This window comes from Lolium perenne, chromosome 5 (genome assembly GCF_019359855.2).
Source record: "Lolium perenne isolate Kyuss_39 chromosome 5, Kyuss_2.0, whole genome shotgun sequence".
Lineage (NCBI taxonomy): Eukaryota > Viridiplantae > Streptophyta > Magnoliopsida > Poales > Poaceae > Lolium > Lolium perenne.
The window spans coordinates 14,124,829-14,138,612 of NC_067248.2; the positions used below are offsets into that span (position 1 = coordinate 14,124,829).

General features: G+C 43.1%; 1 protein-coding gene across 1 annotated transcript; it reads right to left on the minus strand.

The window, feature by feature from the left end:
- Positions 1–5,891: 5,891 nt before the first annotated feature.
- On the minus strand, positions 5,892–8,361 carry LOC127298935 (putative F-box/FBD/LRR-repeat protein At1g66290). Its single transcript, XM_051328803.2, has 4 exons — positions 8,015–8,361; positions 6,682–7,636; positions 6,417–6,551; positions 5,892–6,323 (listed from the first exon to the last, which is right to left on the minus strand). The coding sequence occupies exons 2-4, from the start codon at positions 7,594–7,596 to the stop codon at positions 5,976–5,978; spliced, it is 1,398 nt and encodes a 465-aa protein (XP_051184763.1). The 5' UTR covers positions 7,597–7,636; positions 8,015–8,361; the 3' UTR covers positions 5,892–5,975.
- Positions 8,362–13,784: the final 5,423 nt, after the last annotated feature.

A 13,784-nucleotide genomic window follows, 5' to 3' on the forward strand; every position in this document is an offset into this window, starting at 1 on the left:
TTCTTGTGCTTTTGATCTCCATCTCCAAAGCACACGAGCATGATCTCCATCATCACCAGCATTGCACCAAGGTCCATGGCGCCGCTTCATGGTTGTCCATCACTTATAGCTACTATAACAACTACTTGAAATAAAGCTATTACATGATGAATAGACACGCAGGTCTTAACAAATTTAAAGACAACCATTAGGCTCCTGCCGGTTGCCATATTACAATAATGAACATCTCATACATCAAATATAATCATCACATCATGGCCATATCACATCACCAAACCCTGCAAAAACAAGTTAGACGCCTCTAATTTGGTTTGCATATTTTACGTGGTTTAGGGTTTTCGAGTAAGATCCAATCTACCTACGAACATGAACCACAACGGTGATACTAGTGTTGTCAATAGAAAGAGTAAATTGGATCTTCACTATGGTGGGAGAGACAGACACCCGCAAAGCCACTTATGCAATACAAGTTGCATGTCAAGCGTGGAGCAAGTCTCATGAGACGCGGTCATGCAAAGTTAGCCCGGGCCGCTTCATCCTACCATCCCGCAAGATGCAAAGTACACTAACCAAAAACAACAAGAGCATCAACGCCCACAAAATCATTGTGTTCTACTCGTGCAACAGATCTATGCATAGACACGGCTCTGATACCACTGATGGGTTCGTTGCATAGAAAACAAAAAATTTCTACCGTGAACAAGAACAAAACCAAGATCCAATCTAGGAAAAGCCAAGATCTAATCTATGAAGATCGAAGCAACGAGATGTATGTGAGACTAACCCTCGAAGATTTCCAAAGCCTACGAGATTAGATCTCGTTGTTGATGTAGTCGATCATCCAGTGCTGCAATCCGGCAGCACTTCCGTACTCGGTCGTGCGTACGGTGTCGATGAAGCCCGTCCTCTCCCCGTTCCAGCGGGCAGCGGAGGTGTGGTAGATCCCCTCGGAATCCCAGCAGCACGACGGCGTGGTGGTGGTGGAGGAGAATTCCTGCAGGGCTTCGCCTAAGCCGGAGCAGGAGAAACTGGGAGGGAGGAGAGGTGGCAAACTAGGGTTGCGTCTATCGCGACTACGGCCGGCCAAACTACCCCTCTATATATAGTGGGGAAATAGGGTTAGGGTTTCACAAAACCCGTCTAGAGTCGGCGCCTGGTGGGCCCAGACGATACCCTGGCGCGGCCTGGGGTGGGCCCGCGCCGAGGTGTTGTCTGGCCCACCCCTGGCCTTTCTCCCTCTCCCCTTTGGACTCCGTCTGCGTAACAGAAAAATAAGAACTTCTGTTTTTGTTTCGTCCAATTCCAAGAATATTTCCAGAACAACTTTTCTGAAATACAAAACAACAGAATTCTTCCAGAACAATTCCGGTCCTCCTCGTGATGTCTTGGATCCCATCCGAGACTCCGAACAATATTCGGTCTCCATCTCATATTCCGAATCTACTTAGCGACATCGAACCTTAAGCGCGTCACCCTACGGTTCGTGAACTATGCGGACATGATCGAGACTCCTCTCCGACCAATAACCAATAGCGGGACCTGGAGATCCATAATGGCTCCCACACATTCAACGATAACTTAGTGATCGATTGAACCATTCACATACGATACCGATTCCCTTTGTCACGCGATACTTTACTTGTCCGAGGTTCGATCATCGGTATCTCCATACCTTGTTCAACCTCGTTACTGACAAGTACTCTTTACTCGTTACCGTGGTATGTCATCTCTTGTGATCCAATCACATGCTTGCAAGCTAATCAGACGACATTCCACCGAGAGGGCCCAGAGTATATCTATCCGTCATCGGGATGGACAAATCCCACTGTTGATCCATATGCCTCAACTCACACTTTCCGAATACTTAATCCCATCTTTATAACCACCCATTTACGCAATGGCGTTTGATGTAATCAAAGTACCCTTCCGGTGTAAGTGATTTACATGATCTCATGGTCGAAGGACTAGGTAACTATGTATCGAAAGCTTATAGCAAGTTGAACTTAATGACTTGATCGCATGCTACGCTTATTTGGGTGTATGTCCATTATATCATTCACCCAATGACATAACCTTGTTATTAACAACATCCAATGTTCATGATCACGAAACCATGATCATCTATTAATCAACAAGCTAGTTTTACAAGAGGCTTACTAGGGACTCCTTGTTGTTTACATAACACACATGTATCAATGTTTCGGTTAATACAATTATAGCATGGGATGTAAACATTTATCATGAACACTAAGATATAACAATAACTAATTTATTATTGCCTCTTGGGCATATCTCCAACAAGTTGATGTAGACATATATATATGCATGAACGTGTGTCACTTCGATCGATATATGTAATATAGTGGTTTCCTATATATATGTGTCTGCATTATATTATAACGTGCCCCCCCGCTCAATGTGTATCCCGATATCATAGACTGCCTTGATCCGACGCTGGTAGCACTATACAAAGACGAGGCAGATGCGAACAATATGAGTATTCCTGAGTACTTAAGCCGCCTCGAATTCATTCAGACGGATGATGTCCAAATAGCATACCAGTACAAGTACGGGCAATCTCTGGTCAGAGCTGAGGAGTTGCCTAATCTATCGACACAACTGCGAAGACTGCATAATTGGTACTTGGATGCATGTAAGGACAGTCAGAACTGGATCATGGTGGCAATCAAAGATGAGCACTACGGGCGAACTGACGTGATGAACATCGAATTTTGTGAATTATTTCAGTTATTCAATCAAGACGCCCTCGACAAATCTCTGCTCAGTGCCTACTGTCTGTAAGTATTATTTATGTAATTAAGTCTCTACCGCGGCTCGTCCATTGCATGCATATAACTATACTCTCACTATATTATGCAGAATGAAGATCCGTGAATGCCGCAAGGGGCAAATATATGATCTTGGGTTCATTGACCCATATACCGTGAATGGGTATACTGTCGACAACTCTCCCAAGGACACGGAGAATAACTTGGTATATGCCTTAAGGAAAAACTCATACAAAAGGGCAATACTATTTCCTTACAACTTCGCGTGAGTGTTACTGTCTTCACACATTAAATCATTTTCGCTTACTCCATGTGTTAAGTGTAATTGATGAGTTATGCATATATATATGTGTCCGCAGGTTTCACTAAATTTCCTGCCGCGGCAGAGTCTGCCGCGGCAGCGTTTTAGTGCAATTCCCTGCCGCGGCAGGGAAGGGCACCAAAACCCTGCCGTGGCACAACCCTTTTGCACCGGTTCGTATTACGAACCGGTGCAAAAGGTCCTCCGCCAGGCGCTCCACAGAGGGCCACGTGGGGGCGCTCCACAGAGGGCCACGTGGTGCCCCCTTTAGCACCGGTTCGTAAATGAACCGGTGCAAAAGGGGGGGGGGGCCTTTTGCACCGGATTGTTTGCACCGGTTCACAATCCGGTGCATATGGCCCTAATGAACCGGTGCAAAAGAGCAGTTTTCTACTAGTGTCACATGGTCCAGTAGTATGATTCATATCCACCCTTAATTACAGGGACATTGTATGCAATCAGTTTTGGTAGTTTTTATAGCAATTTCCTTCTACTATAATTGCATGAGATTTAATTTGATTTGATTTGTATCTTGGGAGGGTAAGTGTGCCATGTCATGAATCATATTTTAATCATACTTAGCTCGATCAAGGTCCACAGTTCTATTTACTCTTCTAATTCATGGAATTCATTTGAGTTAAAATCAGGTGTGTATTATTGGATAGAGAGGTATGATTTGACATACCCCTGTGTCCTATAATATAAGATGTTATTATATTTTTTAGTCTTTATAAGATTTTATTATAATGTACTAATTCATATATCGGTATAAATAAGAGTTGTCGAAAGTCTCAACAATTGTGTCTATCCACATCTCGTTGAAAGCCCCGGGCCGTCTGATGGCGAGCCTGGGAGGACACACGGTGCCATCGCGACGAAGTCCCTGTCTCCAGGCCCCAGTCCCGCTACGTGTCACGCCGCGATATTCCCAAGCGCTTTGCTCTCTCACGTGTGCCTTTCCTACACCACGTCGCTGGACGATGGGCCTCCATGCCTCCCGGGCCCTCTCGTCATGGATGCTTGCTAGGGAATCGTCTGGTGGTGGCTGTTCTTAGGGAGGAAGGCCTCCGGTTCCGCCGCGTACTAGGCCCCACCAATGTCCAACGTAGCCTAGGAAGGTCGTTGTCGTGCACGATATCTTCGAGGAAATTGTGACGCGGGCCCGCTCGAGTGGGAGACACGCTCTCTCATACGGTACCCGCACCTAAGGAGTTGGCTCGACGATGTGCCACACGTACCCGCAACGTGCCGATGACTAACGATCACGCCGCATGTGCAAGGCGTTCTTTCACATCGCCACACAACTTTCTGATAGCCATCGCATGTCGTTCCCTCACAGGTTTCGCGCCAACGCATTGCCAATAAAACAGGTATCGCCATATTTTCTCTTCTAGTTAACTGGAAAGTTTTAGATTTAAAATTTAGAAATTTTGGAATTAAAAATACATTAATATGAGATAAGAAAATGGTGGCTGTAGCGAGGCATTGAAGCTGAGTGTGAAATTTTCTAGGACGATGATATATAGTTTAATTTCTGTAGCTTGTTTTTTAATTTTTAAAAATGATAATTAAAAGTTTCAAAAAGAAACTGAAAATAAATATAGATGTACAAAATGTTGAGTTCTATCATTGTGCAAAATATGAACTCGAGGTACCATATAATCGAGACTATGCAAACTTGACTAAATCTGACAGATTTTCAGGTTTTGAAAGTTTGCGCAGTTTTTTATAATCGAGACTATGCAAACTTGACTAAATCGAGACTATTGTAAATGGAAGATTTTTTTCATGTTTGCACAGCCTCCATTATAAGATATTTTGAGTTGAAATTTTGTATGTTGGTAGAGCCCAACAGTTTCAGCATCCAGATTTATTTTATGATATTTAAAACTTTAAAATACAAATTTTGATTTTTTTTATAAAAATAAGCTACATGTAGCTTGGGCTAAACTTGTGGTTTTCGGACCTTGATGCCAAAACATCCCCAACAGTTCGTTATTACTGTCTAGACATATAAAGCTATGTGCTCGTCACTAGCAAAATTTTGACCTCTTATAAACCCTCTTTGTTCTTGTTTGTTAGAGATTAGAAACCAAGCAATGGACAATGGAGGTGAGCTGATACGCATGAAAAGCTCCAACAATGGACAAACCAAGCATGAACAACAACATCCAAACGAATCACTTAAATCCAAAACACGAATATGCTTGATGTCCAAAACATTGCGAACACATTTATCAAAAATATGCTTGTCTATTTAAATCTATGTTTGTCACACTTCTTGATGTTGCACTGTAACTTCACAGAAATTTGTCAACAATTGTCATCAGGAGATCGATATGCTACTATGCTTACACGATGTCTAATTTTTTTGTTTAAAGTAACATGTTTTCACAGAAATAGATGCCCAAAGTATCACATTAGAGACCCTGTGAAATGTCCTAATGGAGAAGTATTCAAAGAGCGGGAGTACTACTTCAATGAACATAACATAAACAGAATTTAAGCATATATAAAGTTCATAGAAATTAATGGTAAGTACAAGAAAAACTGAAGCTATGCGAAAACTAGAGCAACATGAACAATTGACAGACAAGGAAGCTGTGTGTTAGATTTTCAGTTATGATACTCAACCTGACTGTAGTCAATGCCAAGATACGAAAATGAATTTCAGGGCTACAAATTTATTTTGGAGAACACCTCGGCTCTTAAAGTATGTCATGCTGTCACATGGTTCCAGAATAATATGGATAGTAGAGAAGACAACTAGAATACGTACATTCGCAAAAAAAAAAGACAACTAGAATACGTAACAGCTCAAGAGATGAAACTTAGTTTCAAACTGAGATAAGCAATAATAGCTTTTCAAAGGACCAAACCCAGTTCTAGCACATGCGAATGAATGGATCAGTTCGATCCTGGAGATGCTTGATATCCCAAACATTATTAAAACAGTCATCGGTTCTAACATATAACTGAGCACCTCTTGAAGCCCTTTTCTCCAGCTGAAACTTTCCCCCATGTTCTGCAATAAACTCCTCGCTACTGCCTGCAACCAGAAGTGTTATTGAATCTAGCACTTTCGCGTTCAACACAAAGAATATGACGAAGTCAACTAAAGACACGATGCCGTGATTTTGGGACAGCACTATTGTCTTGAGACGGATGTCAAGGCATCTGTCAAGGTTCAGGTGTTTAAGGCCCCAAGCCTTATTCCCCCGTTTTGGACTTGGCTGAAAAATAACATGGACATATGGAGAATTAATAATTCAGACTAGCTTGAAAGATCAATTGAGAACTGTGAACTATCAGTGAAGAAACTTCACCTGGATGTACATGTTCTCCAAGCAGGGAAAGCATCTCAACATGTCAATAGCTACATCCAAACTGAGAGCATGCATCTTGAATGCTAAGGTCTTCACGGTGCTCAACACCGTTGTCAAGAGGTCAACATGTAATCCCTTCATCAAGCATTCAAGACAACATTAGGCCATATACATGTGCAGATGATATATAGTTTCACCGCACAAAGAAAAATGCAGCATACAAGCTTCACTGAGGCTGAAAATGAAATAGCAAGACCAAATCTACCTGAAACACCGTGGAGCCAAAGATGAGTGTGTGGTCATCTCGATCAGGAATCCAGCCTAAGGTTTCCAATTTAGGCGCGGATAATACTGATATATGTTGGTTAGCCAGCGTATTATAAGAAAGCAGCTTCTCAAGAGAAGGGGCGTTCTCGATGATGATTTCTTCGAGCTCGATCTCGTTTCCTGAAGTCACACACAAGCCGATGCTTCTAAGTGTGAGGGAGTTGATTCGAGCGCAACGGAAGCCGAAGCTGTGACGAATCAGCAAGCTCTCTATGGCCGGACACCCGGCAATGATGCTCTCAAGCGAGCATTCCGAAATCTCGATCTGTTCGAGGGTCAGGTGATTGAGGAGGGGGAGGTGAAGCCCCTGCGTGATGCCGTCGGTAACGTGGCATTTTCCGACGGTGAGAGCATGTAGGGTGGGTGAGAAGCGGAAGGTGGACGCGGGCAGCTGCACCAGTGGCGAGAATCGGAAGTACCATAGATGAAGCTCCCGGAGGCCGTCGAGGGTGGCGGATTGGAGCCAGACGTCAACAGCGGCTGTCAGATCGCGGCCCTTGAAGTAGGCCGCGTCGACGCAGAAGCGGCGGCCAGGGCCCGGGTGGGAGGAGAGGATGCGTGATATGGCAGCGGCGAGCTCATCCCCACGGCTGGCAAGGCCGCGACAGTCGAGGTTGAGAGGCGCGGAGCGCCAGAGGTGACGCCAACGGGACGCGAGGATTCGGGTGCGGGCGCCGTCCTTGGCAGGGAGAAGGGCGATGATCTCGCCGAGGATGGCGTCGGGGAGGTTGCTGATGCGGTCGGCGCCTTCTTGGTTGTCTCGGGGCGGCGGTTGCTTGCCTTGGGCGGAGAGAGGTGATTTGGGGTCAGGCGCCATGAACTTCTTGTTGAGACGGGGACCTCTCGCCGCCATGGCCGGGCAGCGGCAGCAGTGGCGGAGCTTGAAAAAAAATCTGGGGGTGCGAAAAACCAAGCAAAATTTAAACAGCGGTATAAGTTGTAGACTTGAGACAAAATACATTGGTTACAAAATACATAACTATTGGTTACAAAATACATGTATGATTACAAAATATAAGGGCTACTTCAAAATAGAACTAACTATAGTCCTAACTATTGTCGCTGTTCAGTTCAAGAAGCAGAGATAAAGGTTGTTCTGGTGGTGGTGGTAAATCTTCCTCAGGTGGTTCTTACTCCCAATTCAATCAACTACTAAACAAGATAATTGGACAAATCTGATACATGTAGTTTAAACAATAAAAATCTCAACTAAGAATTCAGGATTGAGGATGATGTGCTCCTACTGACAACGAAAAAATCCAGTCGCTTACCAAGAACAAGAGGGCAGTCCTTGCAAGGAGGGGTCGACCCGTGGAGCTTCAAAGCTTCTCAGCAGCTGGTCGCCGGCCTCCAGGTCCAGGCCGCCAGCCTTGAGCCTTGCATCGTCGGTCAGATCGGAGTTCAATAGATCTGACCGCCGGAGGTGGGGAAGGAGGCGATGGGGGCGATAATGCATTAATGCCTAGTAACCAAAAAAACTCTCTCTCTCCGAGATCAGATGAACGAGGGCACGGCAATAGGCCGGCACCAAGTTCGGCCCATGTATTGAATTTGATTTGGATACATCCCAATCGGATTCAGAGTCGTATTCCGGACCAAACATTCCAGTTTATAGCTAGCCCTTACTTTTAAATATTTTACTGAACTACTGCAGGAATTCTGAGCTCCCAGTTTAGCTAACCAAAACCAGGACGTTTTTTTTGAAATGGGGGTATACCCCGGCTTCTGCATCATGACGATGTACACGGCCCTTTATTAAAATAAGGTTCAAGAAAATATTGTTTACAACTCACGCATCACTGAGTATTGATACAAGAACCAACCATCAAAACCAAACCATACTATGACTACAGATCAACATAGCCTTCTAGTATGTCGCCAACCAGCCTGACACAAGATATCTTGAGCGACCATCAGGAGTCGTGTGCATCCAGAAGCCATGGCATCCCGCTGTCACTCCGGAGAAAGTAGGGCCCAGAGGTGGACCCAGTGGGAGACCATATGAATAACCTGCAAAAAATGAAAAGAGGATTTTTTATTAAAAATTATATCATTTCCGACCCTCCAAATAGACCAACATAAAGCAGAAACCCCAATCCGGATAAAAGCCTTAGATTATCTATCTACTCCATTTAACCAATTACCAAACATATTAGTAATATTTGTGGGAGGTGGAAGATCATAAGTGAAATTAACCGTACGCCATAAGAGCTTAGCTAACGGACATTCAATAAAAAGGTGTTGAATGGTCTCATGTTCCCCACAGAACACACATTTTGTACACCCATTCCAATGATATTTAGCTAGATTATCTTTGGTTAACAATACTTTATTACTCATGAACCACATAAAAATCTTAATCTTAAGCGGTATTTTAACCTTCCAGAGATACTTTCTCAAAAAAGAGGTATGGTCAGACATAAGATCTTCATACATCGACTTGACAATATACACCCCATTAGATGTCAACTTCCAAACAAAACGATCATCCTCATTATTCAAAGTAACCATCATGAGTTTCCTGCATAATTGTAACCAGGAAGTCCATTTACTACCACTCAATACCCTTCGGAATGTAATATTCAAAGGTGGTTGGGCAAGCACATGTGCAACTGTGACATTCCTATGGTGTACAATATTATACAAGGACGGATATTGCTGAGCCAAAGAAGTATTTCCTAACCAGGTGTCTTCCCAGAAGCAGATGGACCTACCATTACCCGCTTGGAAAGAGCCCCTTGAAAGTTGCACTAATCTACCCCATTCTGGAGCAAAACCTTTCATTCTCGAAGTTTGTTGTAAAAAAGGTCATTTCACCTTATCATATGCTTTTTCGAAGTCTATTTTAAATAACACCCCATCCATTTTCTTAGTATGTAGCTCATGAATTGTTTCATGAAATATGACTACCCCTTCCAAAATGTTCCTTCCTAGCATAAAAGCTGATTGAGTTGGTTTAATAACTCTCGGGGCAATCCCCGAGATGCGATTCGTACCAACTTTTGTGAAAATCTTAAAACATACATTCAGCAAACAAATAGGTCTATATTGTTGAATTTGGACCACATTCTCCTTCTTGGGTAATAATGTGATAACACCAAAATTTAGTTTATAAAGGGGCAAATCCCCTTCGGTAAACTGAGAAAACAAAGCCATCAAATCATCCTTTATAACTTCCCAATTTTTTTGATAAAACTCAGCTAGAAAGCCATCCGGTCCAGGAGCTTTATTCAGTTCCATCTGAGAAATTGTCTCAAACACCTCCTTTTCAGTAAAAGGAGCCGTCAAGATCTCATTCTCAATTGATGAAATCTGCGTAATATCCTGAAATTCCTCTTCAACTAGAGAAATATTGGTTGGTGCCGGTGCCCCAAACAATTTCTTATAGAATTCCGTAATATAAACCTTTAAATTATCTTCCCCAACAATAGTCCCTTCTTGTTGTTCTAATTGGATTTTTTTTCGGTGTTTACCATTCGCTATTAAGTGGAAATACCTCGTATTATTTCCCCCTTCTTGAATATGTTTAACTTTCGCTCTTTGGGCCCATTTAGACTCCTCTTCTCTTCTTAATTTGTTCAAACTATCATTGGCCTTTTTTAATACCTCTCTTTCATTTGTATTCAATAAGGTTGTTTCCGCTTTCAAATCAAGACTCTCTATGATATTTAACAGTTTCTCCTTTTCTTTTTTGTAGTTTCCACTTTAATTTTTTGCCCAACCCTTAAGAAATCTTCGAATATGCCTTAACTTATTCAACCAAACCTCCATTGGGCTAGTGCCACCTACAGCTGAATTCCACTCCTTTACTATCATGTCAAAAAAAACCTCTTGTCGCAACCAATGTAGCGCAAAAGAGAATTTCGCTTGGTTACCCAGATATGCTTTCACCCCTGAATCAATAAGTATTGGAGTATGATCGGAATCAGCTCTAGTTAAAGCTCTAACCGTCACCAATGGAAATTTTTGTTCCCACGAGATTGAAGCTAGAACTCTATCTAGATTCTCATATGTAAGTTCTTCTCTCCTACTCGCCCATGTATATTGCCTGCCAGTTAGAGCTATTTCCCTCAGGTTTAAATGCTCAATGATAGCATTAAAAACAAAGGGCCAACGCGCTTTGAAATTATCATTATTCTTTTCCTCCCTCTTGCGTATAATATTGAAATCACCCCCTACCAACATAGGTAATGATTCCGATTCACAAGTTCGCACTAATTCTGACAAAAATTCTGCTTTGTGCATGTCTTGGGCAGCCCCATAAACCGGCACCAGAATCCATTCAAATCCATCTCGCTTGCATTTAATATGAATCTTAACAAAAAAATCTCCTGTACTAACTTTTAACACTTGTAGCGTATCGGAGTTTATTCCCACTAGAATACCCCCCGAACGGCCATGAGGTGGCAAACAAAACCAAGAGAAATTATACCCCGCAGCTAGTTGATTCAAAAAAGAAATAGAGAAATTAGATCTCCCAGTCTCCAATAAGGCTATGAAATCTAATTTATGCTCCCTAATTGCCTCTTTGACAAATAAATGCTTAGCAGTATCACCAAAACCCCCTGGATTCCAGTTAATTCCTTTTATATTCTGCATTATGAAAATTGTTTTTTAATTCTTTTCCTAGTACTTTTGCGAATATTACTGGTATCATATACTTTCCTCTGTCTATTTTTCTTTACCTTTACAATTGGTTTAAGATGATCCAATTGATCATCCAAATCCACAGGGATATCATCATCCTCAATCAAATCCTCACAAAGAGTGGACACTTTTGACAATACAAGAGTCTCCAAGCCTTCCTCCTTATTCTGAATCTCAGTCTCATTTTTTTCCAAAATTGTTAAAATTCGCTCTTCTTCCACCATTTTAATCCCCTTAATAGATTTGCCTATTTCCCCTTCTGATTGTCCTAAGGATATACCTAGTCTATCGGCTCTTCTAGCTATTTCAGAATCAGAAATATTAATAATAAAGTGTTTCGGAATTGAAAACTGACCTGTACTAAAGGAATCATCACGCCACTGCGCATTTTTCATCGCCTTCTCCAATTGAGGCATGTCAGCATTAGGCTGGCCCCCCAGCCTGTTACTCGACCTCACTCCATGCGTGGGCTTTGGAATCCCTCCAAACGCAATAACCTCCTCTGTAGAAGGACGAAAGGCCACCACATCAGATGAACTTTCAATTAAAGATAATGAACATGAAGGAATTTTGTCGTGTGTCACAGATTCGTTACCATTAGTCTTCGAAGACAAGGCAATCCCCGATGAAATCTTCAGACCTGCATTTCCTTGTCCATCATTTGTCTTCACCATTAGCACTTCCGAGTTGTCCCCCTTAGTCGGTTCCAACGAACTGACTAATGTAGGCTTACTTGCCAAACCTGCATCAGATATGTTCCCATCGTCAAAAAAGAAACTAGAACCCGACATGGAATGCTCAACAAAATTCGGATTGGAGAAACTAAAATTTTCTGAAACCTGAGACATACCATTAGCTGCAGCACCATGAACCACAGAGGATCCAGTAGTTGGCTTCAATGAGTGGCCAATCATTGCTGCATCATTGCTGCCACCAGCTTTTTGCAGCCCTGGCGCTCTCTCTCTTGCCGCCCTGATCTTCTGTGGTGAAATCGCGTGAAGCACAGTTCTCCGCGCCTCATCCGGCGCAGAAGATCCCACCTCTGCCATGGCCTGGCCGACACGCACACATGCGGTCGCAGTCCGGCCGCTGCTGCGTTGGTCCCCGCCGACCGCTGCGTGCGTGGCAGATGCTGATTGGCCTGTGCCTCCTCTCTCCCCCTGCCGCAGCGGACTGCATGGCGCAGTCGATGGGACGCAGCAGCGCTGTCCATTGGCCACCTGCTGCACCGTTTCGCGAGCCCCGCCCGGGTGCAATCCCGAGGGTGATCCCCTGAGCAAGGAATCTGCTCCAAAATCAGTGCAGTTTTCGTCATGTAGTGCCAGGTTTTGAACATGTAATAAAGACATGAAAATAGGAGATTTTGTACTCAAATTTGAAACAAAAGGAGATGTACCTGAAGGGGAAGGTTTTACATCCAAAGCCCTAATCTTAATTGCATCAAAATGCTCTAATTGCTCCATCATCCCATCTCCTCCATTATTCCCATTTGTCTCACCAATATCATGATTATTTGATGTTGCATCACCATCACCTCTCTTAGGATCCATGTCCATGGCATTACCACCAGCATTGTTACCTTCCCCATTGTGAGCATCACCATTCCCACCATTGTCATTGTTCACCTCCACCATAGTCACTTCTTGAGACCCCTTAGTTGTCTCGACCTCAAATTTCAATTTGTAAAATCCCCTCCTAATAAACATATCACTCTCGGCAGGAATAAGCCTATGATCCAAGCATCCAATCTTTGTCTGAAGTACCCTGTTCTTGCGAGTATATGCCATGTCCACATCTAAGGTCTTCCCAAAAAGAGTTCCTACCCCCATAGGGATAGATAATCCGATCTCATATCCGAGGGCAACCCTGAGACCCTTACCCAAACCTCTGGCAACATATAGAGCGGATCCTCTACAGATGACCAAAGGTCAAAGGACAGGCAAGATTCCCTGTCAGTACAAATGTAAGTACCAAAATTCTTCATCCTCTGAACCTCTTGTTTGCTGGGTAACTTGACTCTGAAAATATTCTCCATGTAATGAAATACCTCCCAATTAAATTTCTCATGTGGCACAATTTTCTTCAGCTGTTCAATGATTTCTGGGATAGTCATAGCATTACCATCAACAGTGACCTTAGCCAGTTTAGGATTATCAACTTTGGCCTTAAAGGCCCCACATGAGAGCTCAAAAAACATTAGAGCTTCATTGGCATAACCATGTAATATTGCCGTAGGCTTGGGAGCATGTAAAAGATGACAAGCAGCGGTTGAGTGATTAACAGACTCACATAGGTCACAAAAAGGCGAAGGACAATCATCAATATAATGTCCTGGCTTCTTGCATCTGAAACACCCCATCTTCTCTTCTTTTTTCTTCTTCGATGGACCCGGCC